Raw genomic sequence first — 16,276 nt, forward strand, 5'->3', positions numbered from 1 at the left:
ATATATATATATATATATATATATATATATACACTTATACATACTGATGAATGACTGGCAGTTGACTATAACTCAAATAGCCGATGCTGTTAGCATATCTTGTGAGAAAGTTGAGAATATTCTCATCAATGAACTTGGCATAACAAAGGTTTCTGCTTGGTGAGTGCCACACCTTCTGACACCTGCTCAAAAGTACACCAGACTGATCATATTACAGCAAAATCTGATATTGTTTGAGGCAGATCCAGCTGGTTTCTTTGAACGTTTCCTAAGCCAGGATGAGTGTTGGGTTCATCACTTTAAGCCAGAGACAAAGAGATAATCCATGCTATATAAACACCCATCCTCACCTGCCATGGTCGTTTCATCTGCCAAGCCAAGATTGTTTCGTTTGCAGGGAATGCGATGGCCTAAGTTGTTGGGGATGAAAAAGGCATTGTGTTTATTTACTATCTTCAAAAGGACTCCGCCATTAATGGAGAGTACTATGCCAACTTGCGGGGGCAGTTATTAAAGGCTATCAAGACCAAATTCCCAAGAAAACTACACAAAAGAAATCTTTGTTTCATCAGGACAATGTTCTAGCACACAAGTCCTTGGTTTCAATGGCTGCTATGAATGACTGACTTTAAACTGGTTGGTCACCCTCCCTATTCTTCTGATTTGGCCCCCATCTAACTATCATCAGTCCCCTAACAGGAAAAAATACTTGGCTGAGAACCAGTATCACAATGATGATGGCATCATATCTGCTATTAATGACTTTTTTGACCAACAGGATGGAAGCTTCTTCACTTATGTGATCCAAGCACTGCAACAAAGAAGTGTGTGGAGTGCAAGGGGGGACTATGTTGAAAAATAAACCTCATCTGGTCACATTCCATGAGAGTATCTTGGTCAGTCTATGAACTTTTCGGCCGACCTTTGTATAATGAATATGAGTTAGAAAGAAGGTATGGGAGAGCAGGTAGTAACAGGCAGTATAGAAAGGTGGATAGATTACAGGGGTGTGGAGAGAGACTGATGTGCATGGGAAGAGTGAGAGAACGTATGGTAAGAGTCTAGTCAACGAGAAGTGGTTTAGGGGAGTGGGAAAGAATTTGGTAGTATAGATGGGTGATCAATATAAAGAGAAGGACATAATTTAAGAATGAAAGATGAATACTAGGTGAAGTGGTTCTCGGTAGTGAGAAAGATAACTGGTTTCACAGAAAAAAAATGAAAATGAAATGTGTAGTTCTGCCCTGATAGGCAAGTGATTAGATCAGTGGTAGAAAGACGAGAGGCTGGGGAAGGCTTGATGAGCAAATTGGCCAAGGTGCCAGTCATGTATATACACTGAAATGGGTTGGTCTTCTTGAGTACTGCATAGCACTAGTTATCCTGGTCCTTTGTCATCTCCATAAAATTCAAAGACCTAAGTCAGCTTTCACAACTTTGTCACGTCTCCAAGCTCCATCCACATTAAATGGTTACCACTTCTTTATTATGTGCATCACATGTCCATATCAGCATAGTCTTTCCTTTTGCACACTGCATCTGCTTCCTCTTATGCCCAATTTTTCTTTTAACATAATTGTACTTTGTTGTTTATGTGCACTGACATAGCTTTATCTATGAAGTCAGATTGAATCTTGTTTGCTTGCTTGCAATGTTACTCAGCCAAACTGGCACATAATGGGAAAATACTGTGAATTAAGTTTACCCTGAAATGTTAATATGAATGGAATGAAATAAGTTTTGTGTAAATCGGTAAAGTGGTTTTCGAGATATTAGAGGTTTTCAGAGTATAAACACCCAAAACTGTGCATAATGGGAAAATGTTCTGAAAATAATCGTCATCCTGAAAGGGAAGAAACATTATCTTTCTATTAGTAAGTTGACAATGAAAAAATATTATTTTTTTATTTTTACAGTAAATGTTTCTATTTTCGGTTTTGTTAAACACAATATTTTAATCATTTAGGAATATTTTTAAGTGAATGTGATTTCAAAAATTCTATTTTAGCTTTCTTTTAACAGACAAAATTTTAATGTTTTTTAAATTATTTTCAAGTGAATACCATTCCCAAATTTTTTTTGGCATATTTAAAAAATATTCTAAAGTGAGAATATTTCATAAAAGACCCGTTTGTAGCATCAGTATGAAATAGTTTTTTTACATAGGGTTTTTTTCTAGTGAATTCAATGTATCACACCGCCAAAGATTTGGCTGCTATTTCTATCGTGCCCTGCTACCACGTAACAGCTATTTGCGATAAAAGACCCAAATACCTGTTACATGGTACCAGGGCATGCAGGCAATAGCAGCCAAATCTTTTTTTTTCTGGGGAAAGGAGCTGTTTATACATGATTTTGATGTCACATTCGTTGAAAGCATGCGAAATAACCTGGAAAAGGAAAAAACCCATGAAATTAAATTCCATTGTTGGGAAACTCAGAATTTCCCGGTGACCCAATGGGTCAAGGGTAGTCTGGTTTTTTTTCTAGCCTTTGCTTATCCTTATCATTCAAGGCCCACACCTCTCTACCATGTAGTATTGCTGTTTGCACATAAGCATCATACAGTCTGCCTTTTACTGTGAAAGAGAAACTTTTTGTTACCAACAGAGATCTCTGAATTTTCTTCAGCCTGTTTTTATTTTAGTAACTATGTTTTCAGAACATCTCTCTCCACTGCTAATTAGGTCACCTAGTCAACAGAAGTTATCTACTACCTCTAACAATTCTCCTGAGCAGTTAAGAAAACTGATTGACTGTGTGAGTAACTAAAATGTATCCTACACTGCAAGATATTTTAACCTTCTCAGACCTGGGGCCTGTGTCTAATTTTACCCTCCACCTGGGTTCCTGAACTAAAAAATAAATAGTTGCATTCACAGCTCAAGGGTAACGATTGCAGACAAATTAATGAACAGATTCACTAAAAAATTCAGGAGAATTACAATAATAGACCTATCTCTTGATTACTGTATTTGTTGAATTTCAGGCAAATTAATGGACAGAAAAAAAAAAAAGAAAATCTAAGAACAGCATTAAGAGCCCTATCTCTATTACTGTATTTTTCACTCAAATTGCTACATTTTTCATCACTTTCTCTAGTTTGATTGTCTGAATCACTCTCATTGTCTGTGTAAGGGTAAACTCTTTGTCAAAACAATAAATATCAATAATTTTCTCCACTGTAAAGAGCCTAGGCCTTGCTTGTTTATCAGGCAAAGTGCTGGGTTTCATTGCAAAAATTAAATTTTTTTTTTTTTCCTGATTAAAAACAAAAGTAAACAATAGCTATGGGGGACATTATTAACAATGAGTCATAAACACACTTGACTACAATGCTGCCATGTGATTAGTTGTCTATTTTTAGTATTTTATATTTTTTTATGTGTTGTTCATTACCACTTTAATGGAAATCCAGTAGAGATTACATTTAGGTTAATCCTGCCATACCAGGAACACAGTGTGATAGGGTTAAGCATCTTAGCACTTACTCCTGGTGGTCCATACATAGGCTTTCTCTGCTTTCATATTCCTAATTGCTTTCTCTATAGTACTCTTGCTTTCTAGAATAGCTGGACCTTCTGCTGGGTCAGCATTGGGAAAACCCACTTTCTCCCATGTGTCCTTAACATTTGATATCCTTTCATAGTAGCATTTCCATGACTCTGCAGAATTACAAAGTCCAAGTGTGCCATTATCCATCTGTTTGTGTTTTTCTCTCATAACATCTCAATTTTCTCTGATACACAGCCTCGCAATTCAGAACACCTCATGCCTCTGGTCCTCTCACTAAAGTACTTTGGCAAACTTCTTACTGCTTCTCCTCTTGCTAAGTAAACCTGTTGCCTAATTTCTCTTCTTGCAACCTAGAAGAGTAACTAAATAACTCCCTACTATCCCTATTATTCCTCTCTTTCCAAGTCTGTCTCAGCTTTTATGGCTCTCTCTGCCTCACTGTTCCACCATTATATCACCCTTGTTCTGGCTGGAACTTTGCACAGATTTAGTGCGTGACCCTCAATAGGTTGCCCTGCAGGAACTAACAATTGTCCTCTGTATTTTTATGTCTGTTTCCTCCTCCTCTTTGTCAAATACTTTAATTAATACTTCTCTACATTTCTCTGTGGTCAGTGTATCTTTAAGCTTCCATAGCTACCTTTTCCAGATTGGTTTGTGTCTCTGAGTCTTTCAAGCTCTGAATCTGAGGTGACTAACCAGTAGCCTATGTTGAGTTGTATGTTCTTTGTCCGGGAAGGATTTTGCATTTACAACCATCTGTCTATCCTGTTTTCTAGTGAGAATGTCATCAGTCTGGCTTGTGTGCTCACCAGATTGATAGTTCATAGTATTGCAGATGATTAGGTCGTTTGCATCACAGAATTCCAAAAACTTTCTCTCCTTATTTCTAAAACCAAAGCCATAACCTACATGTACACCATGGAACCCATCAGAGTGCTGCTTAACATGTTGAAGTCACTAGCCATGAATATAAGGTCATTCTTGTACATTGTTGAGGTAAAACCAGTCCTTATCTTTTGTTTATCTGCTAGTCCCAATTAAGGATCTCTTGTAGATAAATGTTGCCATTTTTTTTTCCAAGACTAATATAAGCTTAACTTTCCTACTGCACACTCCAACTACCTTGATTACTTTTTCTACCCATTTCTCTGCCATATTATGCTCCTCACCACACACACTATCACTATTGCTTATCCAAAAAGATTTATACCTTTGTTCCTTGTTCATGAAAAGTCTGGCTGGGGTTCCCTTCCTGTGCAACATGCATCCACATACCTCCATTCTAACATTTCAACAATCTCACCAGATCTACCTTTCATTGTGCTTTACAAGTAGAACTTTTGACCAGTTGCGACCAGTTTAAAAGCTAAAGGGTTAATCTTGTATATGGTACACTTGTGAATAAATTTACCTAATTTTTGCACAAAATTGGTTCTTGATATGCACACATACATATATACACACATGCATATATGCACACATGCATATATGAATTTTATACACAGCATTCTTGATTTTTTGTGACTTTATTGATTTATAAATTTATCACTATATTAAGTGACCTTAGAGTGACTTTAGAGACCTTAAACTAGCCTTTTAGTCAGCCAAAGGTTATATGGAAACTGAAAGCCAGCTCCTGCTACATATGAAAGGCTAACTGACTGTATATCTCCTTTTCTTAATTAGTTTGATTGATGAGACAAGAAAACTTGTCAAAACTATATGTAGTCTTGGAATAATAAGGTATTTACTGTATATGTTTTGTGTGTAACTACTTGATTTTCAAATTCCATTTCATTTCTGTTGATATTTGTCATAATTCTGAAATTGTTAAATATTTATGGAATACTTTAAAATAGCTTTGCTACAGTTTTGTATGAGTTAAGATGTATCTTTGATGGCTGTATGTGTATATATTCTGAAACCAGTGATAATTTTACTTACTAAGTTTTACTTAGGATTGCATTAAAAATTCAAGTTTAAATTCTAAATGTTAGGAGTTCTAGACATGCTTGATAATGAACAGACGTAGTTTCTTTTTAAATTATTGGCTGTGGAATAAAGAAACTATATTTTTAGACAATCAGAAATGTTTGTAAGTTTACATAAAAATATATTTAAATCAATATTTCATAAGAACCTCTCTACAAACAAAATATTTGTACTATGACACATGCACACATGTAAGTGAGTGTTTTGTTATATCTTGTTAAAGTGTATATCCCAGTTTTAGGCTGATAAGTAATGCTATATCTCTGTGTATTATATAAGAAATGGCTAAGAGGGATGGAATCAGGAAGGACATCAGATCGATAAAACACAGTCTCAAAATGGAAACAAGATGATTAGACTGTCCTGAGCTCTACAAAGCTAAGCTCTACTTTAGCAGGGAAATAGCCTTAAAATGTTCGATGCTATCACATCTTGATTTTTTCTTGATTTAAGTCTATCTATAAATATATTCAAAGCAGAGAGAAATAGAGAGACACACACACACATGCACGCATGCACGTGCGCACACGCACGCACACACACACACACACATACACACACACACACACACACAATTGGCCTGTTAAATTGAGACTGTTTTTTTAAAATGTCATATTTTCATAAGTTTCATGAATTAAAAATTTTAAACCTATTTAACTTACATGTTAAATAGGTTTAAGATATAAACTTTGTTTTGTTATTAGTTGAAGATTGGCGGTAGATTGTACTAGAATTATGGAATCGTTGTAGTGAAATGTTATTGCTGAAATGAGCCACACAGAGCATGGCTCTTAGGAAATCATTACCATTGAAGGGTATTCTAAGGCAATAACTTGCCATACTTTGATTTAGTTTTTGATTACAGATGTTCTAAGTCTCAAGCTATTTTTTGCAATCAGGTTGGTCTAAAATGATTGCCATGGTATCTTTCTGTCAGCATTACCAATCTTGTAAAAAAAAAAACTATGGTGTAAATAGGAGGTCAGTAGGTGGGGTGGAGAACATGAAAAACAACTTAGGGTTGAAGTCATATACTTGCAGATGTTGAAGCATTCTCATAGCCATTTCTAAAGCTCTGAGAGCTGAGAGAGTCCAAGCTTTTCAATTATATAAAGCACACGAGAAGAAAAGAATCTTTTTAGGTAAAAGGAAAATTCATAGTCTACTAAATTATCAATCACCACAACTACAGGATTATTGCTTTTGAGGCTTCCAAAGTTTTTGTTGTGATATGAAGCAATAATCTAGTCTCATTAATGATGTTAGATGTTGCAAGCTCAATACAACTACATATTTGAACATCTTTTAGCTTTTGATGTCATGGTTTACTGAATGAGGTTATTTTAAACCAGCACATAGTTAAAAGCGTCTGCAGTATTATTTAAAGGTAAAAGTTCTAATGTTTGATTCCAGAGGAATCTAGTCTTCTAGCTACCCAGATATAAATCCATCTGAGTTTGGAGCATGGGGTGCCATTGAAGACGGGTTCAATGCAATACCATTGCTGTGCTGAAGACTGCCATTTGAAAGTTATTTGGATCTATCAACTTGAATGAGGCAAAAGAGTGCATGTTCAGCTTTCCATATCCATATTCAATTGATTGTAACTGTTGATGATAGAGGTATTGTGTAATCTTCACCCTAGTTACAGGTTTTGAAACAGCTCAACACAAAAGTTTCATTTTGGGTGCCTGACCCTCTGTATGTGTATGTGTAATATGCATTTGTGTCTGTGCGTGCGTGCGCACAGAGAGAGAGAGAGAGAGAGAGAGAGAGAGAGAGAGAGAGAGAGATATTTTAGTTGAGAAGTGTACAGAATTTGATATAATGGCATGCAAAGTTTTGTTTGGCTGAATGGACAGGATAATATTAAACAACTTGTCCTGTCTTCTTTCCGATCTGCTAAAGACATTTTGTTGTGTTTCGTATCAGAATCTATTCACATTAATAAGTTCACATACTTGAAAGTATAGTCCAATAGTTTTCAAACTGACAAATGCTAGCTTCTCTCCCATAAATGTTGATTTCAAATTTTGGGGGAGGGGGTAAGTTGATTACATCAACCCCAGTGCTCAACTGGTACTTATTTTATCAAACCTGAAAGGATGAAAGGCAAAGTTGACCTCGGTGGAATTTGAACTCAGAATGTAAAGATGGATGAAATTTCACTAAGCATTTAGCCCAGTGTGCTAATGATTCTGCCAGCTCGCTGTCTTTCCCTCTCTCATAAATATTAGTGATAGTTTTGAAGCCACTTCCAGCACTTTAATAAGAAGACAAAACAGTTTGTATCCACATAGATATATACACACATACACACACACATTCATTGCTGGGTGTTATACAAGCTTGAACCCTTTAAAACCATTGTAAATTTTTCTGTCCCTTTTCACTCTTCATAGTTCCCCTCTCCACTATGAGAAACACTGTTGTAGTTCTCATAGTTGTCAGTCACTATAGTGCTACCTATTACCATTATCATCAAAGCCATCTCTACTATACTCCCCAATTCCTGTACTCTAATAAAGTTACTCAGTATCTAAACGCAGATCAAACACACCTGATATAGTCACAGTTTCTAGTGGTTCCAATAGTTATGGGCTGATGCTGTTTAACCTCAGTTCAAATCTGATCGAGGAGCTCTATGATTCTAAAGGCAACCCTGCCTTCACCACATTACCTAATACTGTGGTTCTCAACCAGACTTCATATGACCCTTAGGAGTCCACATAAGATTTTGTTACTAGAAAAACTTCTTATAATATTTAGTTATAAAAATATAAACGGATTTTTTAAAACCTCGAATAGCTATGGGGGTCTAGTAGAGTAAAATAGGAATCAGAGGGGTCCTTAGGCAAAGTTTGGTTGAGAACCCTTGACCTAATGCATTCTTTTTTTAAGTTAGTCGGGTGTTATGTGAGGGAATTTGGCTGTTATTTCTATTAGATTGAACAATAAAGGCTCCTTTATTGGTGGTAACAGTAGTTAGCATTGATGACTATAGTTATTTAATAGTCTCAGCACGGCTCTGATCCAGCAGGATAAAACCCATCTAATTATGACCATCCTGTTTTTTTCTTGGGTTTTCTTAGGGCAAAACTATTCATTCTATATTTTCTTTAACTACATTAATCATTATGACCTTCCTTTTTTAAGGAAGGAGGATGTGAATTAAGAGAGAGATTTGGCAACTATTTCTAGTAGATTGAGCACCTTTTAGAGGCACCATTGTTCTTTAGCTTTAAGTCGTCTTTGATTGGGCAGACCTGATCAAAGGCATTCCAACCATGACCATCCTGTATTTTTTATTTTGCTAGATATTATGTATCTCACACTGTGTTCATTATCAAAGGTGTCCCTGTATCCTTCCCTTTTAAAGACAGTGTGATCAGAGAAAGATTTGACTGCTTTTTCTAGCAAGCCAAGAAATAACATAAAGCTCCTTCCATTTTTGTCTTATTGGTTTTAGATAATGAGTATAGAATTGACATACAGGGGTTGCACAAAATAATGCAAACACTTAACATCATAGTATCATAATTTTGAAATATCTATAAAACCATCAAAAGCTTGTTTATTTTTATGTTTTTTGATTTATTATTAGTGTTGCTTAATATGTTTTGTTAAAATTGCTGTTTCTTTTCAGATATCATCAGAAAAAGGTAATTAAAATGCATTTAAATGACAGATCTGTCTGACTTTCAAAGAGGTCAAATTGTTGGTGCTTGTATGGCAGGCGCTAGCATAATGAAAACAGCCAAAATGTTCGGTGTATCATGAAGTACTGTCTTGAAAATAATAACAGCCTTTGAGAAAGAGGGAAAAACCTCCTCATCAAAACAAAACTCTGGAAGAAAACCAAAACTTTCAGATATGGACTGTCAGACTCTTACGCAAATTATTAGAAAGGATCACAAAAGTACAGCTCCCAAAATTACTGCAGAGCTTAATGACCACCTTCAGAACCCAGTTTCCACAAAAACTGTTTGCCGGGAGCTGCACAAATGGTTTCCCTTCATGGCAGAATTAATAGTCAAGACTATTTAGGCATTTTACCTGATCAAATTCATCCTATGGTTGCAGAACTGTTTCCGGAGGGAAAGGCAATCTTTCAGGATGATAATGCACCAATTCACACAGATAAAGTTGTTACTGAATGGCACAAGGAACATTCTAGTGAAGTTGAACATCTTATCTGGCCACCACAGTCCCTAGATTTCAATATTATTGAACATTTATGGTGCATTTTAGAAAAACAAGTAAGGAGTCGATATCTTCCACCATCATCACTACAAGAACTGGAGACTGTTTTAGCTAAAGAATGGACAAAAATTTCTTTGGAAACAATTTCAACTTTGTACAAGTCCATACCTTGTAGAACTCAAGCTGTAATTACTGCCAAAGGTCGTCCTATCCTATATCAAAATTAATTTGTTTGAAATTTTAAGGCGTTTCGATTATTTTGTCCAACTCCTGTAGTTATTGCAGGCTGTAATTGTTGTTGTTGTTGTTGTTCAATTTGTTCAATTGTTGTTGTTGTTGTTCAATTTGTTCAATTGTTGTTGTTGTTGTTCAATTTGAGGTCTGATTGAGTAGATCTTATGATCAAAGATATTTCATATAAGAACATTTTCTCTTTATTTTACTTTTCAGACAATGTATTATGAGATAAATGTTCTTTGTTTTTTAAGATGTTAAAATGTGATTTGAGGGAGATTTGGCTACTGTTTCTGTCAGTCAGAACAACCATGTTGAAGCTCCTCTATTTTCTTGTGATGCTGGTCTATAATAGTAATAGTAGTAGCTATAATAGTTATTTGTATTGATGGTTATAATAAATAGTTAATAGAACAAAATATGCTGACCACATTTGGGGAGAATTTTTTTTTATGTAATTTGTAAACATTTTGATAAATAGTGGATGAAATATTTCTTGGGGTTTTTTAACAGAATGGCACCGTGACTAAAGTTGAAGCCTCCCCCTCTCCCATTATTTAAAATTTTCCCCTTATCAGGGAATATTTGTTATTGAAAATCTTTATTCTCACATTGGTAAAGAAATTTTGCTGAGGAGGTCTTATAAGACTAAAACATGTCGAGATGTTACTTTAACCAAACATTACTCCCTGCTGCGTGTCTATATTAAATGTATAAATTATTTGGATTTTAGCATTATCTCTCTTCCTTTTCATGACAAAGGTTATTATTAGTGCTGTCTTCCTCTTCATTAGCAGTTGTTGATTTAGTTAACTATTTTGTTCAATATATTACGTTAGGTAAAAAGACATTGTGCTGTTTGACTAAGCAAGAAACATATCTCTGTAAACTCCAGTTTCATTGACTGACAAAAGACAAGTTTTCTCCTTACTTAGTTATTATTGTTGTTGTTTAACTCTGATTAAGCAGACTTATGATCAAAGGTAATCCAACCCTGACCATCCTGTTATTTTCTATATTAGCAACTGCTCTTTATTCAAAACAAAGTGTTAGAGTTTCTAGACGATGTGGCTGTTATAGCAGGTTGAGTGATCATGTAGAGACTCCCTCTCCACAGTTGAGTAAGAGTACAAACTATGTTCAGCCAACTGTAAACAAAAGAAACAAAAACGAATAAGTTGCTTCAACAAACTAAACTATCCTACCCAAGAAGTGGATCAGCAGAATGATTAGGAGTGTAGTATTTGTTCCATCTCTTTGCATTCTGAGTTCAAATCCTGCTGAAGGCAATTTTGTCTTCGATAATTCTAGAGTCAAGTATCTGTCAAGTATTGGGGTTGACTTCTCTTTCTTTCTTTCTTTCTATTTTTTCTCTCACACACACTTGACTGGTCTCTGTTTGATGATGCTGGCTGACCCCAATCCTGTGTAAAACAGTAGGTTTGGGCTTAGGGGTTAGCAACCTCTCTCTCTTTCTCTCTCTCTCTCTCTAATATATATTATATATATAATCTTTTTTATCATCATGGTTCCAGTCTGATTTGGCTTGGTTTCTGTGGATGGGTGCCCTTCCCAATGCCTACCATTTTATAGTGTGTGCTGGGTGCTTTTAATGTGGCACCAGCACTGGGCTCTTGCAAGCCAATTCTCTTCATCAGTGGGAGGAGCGTCGGCACTTCTGCTGTGGAGGACAGGTCTTCTTGGGTACAGCAAGGCGCCTGTAGCTTACTCCACACGCCGTCCTAAGAAACCAGTGCAAACCTTTGCAGCCCAGTGACAGACATGGTGGATGTGGATGAACTGTTGTCTGGCTCAGCATAAGACTGACTAAAAATGAAGGACAGGGAAACATGAGAGAAATGCATGTAAAATAGCTTTGAGAGAAACTACTTGTAAGACGTATATAAAATGTATTACCCATCTTGATATTTTTACTTTTACAGAACTGGAAATTCCTGACTCGCTTTTGCTTTTTGTCCGGAGATGATCAGAACCGTCTTGGCTCAGTACAGTATTCCTTCCAGTTTCCTGCTGTAAGTAGTTTTCTCTGGCACTGAATTCAATATGTTATTGGTACTGTTCAGTTTTATTCTTAGCTAATTTTGATTGCAACCCAACTTTTTCTCTTTTAACTGGACACTAAGACAATTTATTGAATGTATGTGATCGACAATTGTATGTAATTTAATTCTTTTATTGTGATTATTTCTTGTTACTGCTGTATTAAGCAAATAAAGATGTGTTGCGTTATATTTTTGAAATATTTTTTTACATCTATTGTTAGATATTCACCACCAAATGGTTAATCTCAGGGCTGCTCTGATCAAGCAGAGTTATGATCAAATGCAATTTAACTGGGATCATTCCATCTCCTTTCCAAATATAGTAGGCACAGGTGTGGCTGTGTGGTAAGAAACTTGCTTCCCAACCACACGGTTTTGGGTTCAGTCCTAGTGCATGGCATCTTGAGAAAGTGTCTTCTACTATAGCCTCTGGTTAACCAAAGCCTTGTGAATGGATTTGGTAGAGGGAAACTGAAAGAAGCCTGTGTGTGAGGCTGACCATTCAAAGATTGTGCTTCACAACCTTGTCCCATGTCTTCCTGGGTCTACCGCTTCCACAGGTTCCTTCCACCATTAGAGTGTGACACTTCTTCACACAGCTGTCCACATCCATATGCAACACAAGACCATACTAGCGCAGTCATCTCTCTTGCACGCCACATCCTATGCTTCTTATGCCCAACATTTCTCTCAGGACGCTTACACTCTGTCGTGCATGCATGCTGACATTACACATCCAGCAGAGCATGCTAGCTTCATTTCTTACAAGCCTATGCATGTCTTCAGCAGTCTCAGCCCATACTTCAATGCCATGCAGTATAGCTGTTTGCACACAACCATCATGCAGTCTTCCTTTCACTCTGAGTGACAGGCCCCTTGTTACCAGCAGAGTAACTGAACTTTTACCCAGCCTATTCTTTTTCTAGCAAGACTAGGATGTGATGGGTAAATTGTCACTATTTTATATTTTTAATTTTGCGCATGTACATTGTTTGTTTTTGATTTTGTTGACTACACAATATAGTAGTCAGTTGAGCAACGTTAGTGAGAAAAACAGCACCATGATGCAATTCACTCTGCCAGAAATTTGGAAACGACATGCTGTACTGCTTGGCGTTTGCATCAGAAGCTCCAATATGAACATTTCAGAGTGTTTGGGTGTCAATCTGAGGACATGTACCGAGAGTATCAAAATCAAACATCCAGTCAACATCATGGTGTTTGGATTGTTCACTAGTAATGGCGATATTATGCCTCCATTCATCTTCACACATGGCCTCAGACTCAACACAGAGGTCTACATCAAGTGCTTGGAGGTGGTAGTGCTGCCTTGGGTCAAGAAGGTGGCTGCTAGATGACCCTATGTCTGGTAACAGGACTCTGCAACATGCCACACAAGCAGGAGAACCCAGTCATGGCTGTCAAACAATTTCTGTGACCTCATCACCCCTAGCATCTGGCCACCTAACTCCCCAGACTGTAACCTCCGTGATTGCTGTGTGTGGGGTGCAGTTGAGTGAGAGACCAACAAAACTCCTTGCAACACCAAAGATGAACTGAAGGCAAGGATTATGGCAGTATTCACCAACTTAAACAAGGAAATCATCCAGAAGAGTTTCAGGAGATTCTGAAGTCGTCTGGAGACTGTGGTTGAAGCCAATGGCAATTTTATTGAATTTAGTATTTCAAAATATTTTAATGTAATTTTGGTAAATATATCTGTTAAAATGAGATGTCAGTGTTATTTTCATTTTTGAGTAAATTAGACGACAATTTATTCACTGTACCCTGTATATATAGGAAGGTGTGATTTGAGGGAGATTTGGCTAGTATTTCTAACTAGTTGAATAACTACATAAATGCCTCATCTTTGGCTCATGTGACCACTTAGAAGCTCCATCATTGGAACATGCAACCACATGATTCTATGATCTGTCTGATAGAATCCACTGGGTAGTGGTGAAACTATTGGTGGAGTACATCCTCTAGGTGGAGTCAAGAAAAGAGCATTCACAGTGTGGCCTGACATGACTGGATGAATAATGCGGTCAAGGGATTTTTTAGAGCCATCAAAATTTTGAACCCTTTTGGTCAGTGACCATGTTTTCTCTAAATTATTTTCGATCATGAAGAAGATTGACATTCTTATGTATACATATAGACTGTTTATAAAGCTAACAATAGGATCCATGAAAGTTATTGATAGTATGTGCCAGCCATTAATGAATTCAAAATTGGAATAAATTGGCTTACTATGGGGAAGAAGAAAAGTTTAACATTTGAAGCAGTTTCCTTTGTCAAAAAGTCATAGGCTTTGTTAGATAAGTCGAAATTTTGTCTTCTTCACCGTAGACCATTTTATTTCACTTTTGACTTTTAAACTGTATAAAGTCAGGTTAGTCTTCTTTTTTTTTGTTGGTAGGGTGAAGTGGATAGGATAACTAATGTGAAGAATTGCAAAATCTTACTCCTTATTTCAGAGTTACTAGAGTATAAGGGTGAGGTAGGAGTCACTGTACATAACCACTCTTATTACATGGATCTGATAGTCTCACCTTTATTTGGAAGTTTCTTGAGTCATGACTTTGTTAGTACAGTATAGCAACTACTACTGTGTGGACCCTGTAATTCACCCTTATTCTTCCCTTATTTCAGAGTTACCAGGGTATGCAGCTGTATTTCTACTTTGATGACCAATGGAAGGAGATTTACGACAGTGAAAAGGTAAGGTACCTTCTACTTCTTTAATGAGTTACAGCAACAATAGTAATGTCAAAAGTAACAATAACCATAGCAACAACAGCAGTAACTGCAGCAATAGTTACTATGGTGATGACACCAGTAACCATGGTGACAGCAGCAGTAAACATGGTGATGACATCTGTAACTGCAACAGTAACAACATCAACAGCAGCAACTGCAGCCAATAACAACAGCAACAGAAGTAGGGACTGAAATGATAACAACAGTAACCACAAGTCACAATTACAATGATTACAAACCAATGAGGGAGCCTTTACATGGAATTCAACTTGCTAGGAATAAATCAAAACTTTATTAAGACACAACTTACTATCTTTTAAAGGAAAAGAAGGATCACATTAGTGAAGAAGCTTTTGTCCTCTTGGTCAAAAGAATCATCAGCAGCAGATGTGATGTCATCTTCACTGTGATACTGGTTCCCAACCAAGTATTTTTTCATTTTGGGGAATAGATGATAGTCAGATGGGGCTAAATCAGGAGAATAAGGGAGGCTGATCAACAAGTTCAAAGGTACAATCACACACAGCAGCTATTGAAACAAAGGACTTGTGTGCTGGAGTATATTGTGCTCATGAAACGACCACTTTTGTCAGTTTTCCTGGCTGTTTGGTTTTAATAGCCTTTCGTACCTGCCATTGATGGCATGGCCCTTTTGAGGATAGTCAATAAGTATAATGCCTTTTGCATCCCAAAAAACTTAAGCCATCACCTTCCCACAGATAAAACGATCATGGCCTTTGTAGCAGGTCAGGCTGGGTGTTTCCACTGCATGGATTGTCTCCTTCTCTCTGTTGCAATTGCAGGACATCCAGACCTTGGGTTATCTTAAAGACTCTTCTTTCCCATCCTAAATTCAGCTGCCCACTCTTGCATTGTTGATAAAGGCTGAAGCATCATCCCTTAATGTAGCAACTTCGTCGGCATGAATATTGTTGGGGGCTAAGACCTTTTTCTGAAGGTACATAATAGCACCACCATACCAAATTTTGACCATTTTCAAGAGAAGTCACTACTCGTTACTTATGAAGTCTTCTTTGAACAGTCAGATGTCAGTTTACTTGGAAAGAAACAATGCAGTTGATAAGAAGGGTTGAAGTAATGCATGCCAGATTTCACTGCTCTAGCATCACTCCTTCGTAATCAGCCTATGAACTTTTCAGCCCACCTTTGTGTGTGTGTATTATATAAATTACTAGCAGAGCAACCCGGTGTTGCCCGGGAATGAAATTGCTGCTTATATACTGGAAGGAAAAAAGCAATATATGCTGTATAGAAATCTGAGGACATTCTGTAGATGGACTCTCAGATGAATGATGACTGGGCACCTCTCATGAATTGGAAAATTGAAGATGCGCCAAAAAGCCTCATTGGTACTTGGAAACTTTTACGAAAATAAAAATGTGTATGCGTGCGTGCGTGGGGGGTTCCATAATCGCCATTTATTTCAATTACTCTTGTGAGGATATTCACGTAAATCATTTTTTTCATTTAATCCCCGTTTT

The 16,276-nt window shown here is 36.8% G+C and overlaps 1 protein-coding gene across 1 annotated transcript in view; it reads left to right on the forward strand.

Moving 5' to 3' along the window:
• The window catches only part of LOC106874284 (transmembrane protein 145), a 69,681-nt gene that overhangs the window by 17,265 nt on the left and 36,140 nt on the right, over positions 1-16,276 (forward strand). Inside the window, exons 2-3 of the mRNA XM_014921958.2 lie at positions 11,892-11,981; positions 14,667-14,735. Of these exons, the coding sequence (XP_014777444.1) occupies positions 11,892-11,981; positions 14,667-14,735 (159 nt within the window). The remainder of the gene's footprint in view (positions 1-11,891; positions 11,982-14,666; positions 14,736-16,276) is intronic.

The sequence above is a fragment of the Octopus bimaculoides genome, chromosome 20 (assembly GCF_001194135.2).
Source record: "Octopus bimaculoides isolate UCB-OBI-ISO-001 chromosome 20, ASM119413v2, whole genome shotgun sequence".
Classification (NCBI taxonomy): Eukaryota; Metazoa; Mollusca; class Cephalopoda; order Octopoda; family Octopodidae; genus Octopus; species Octopus bimaculoides.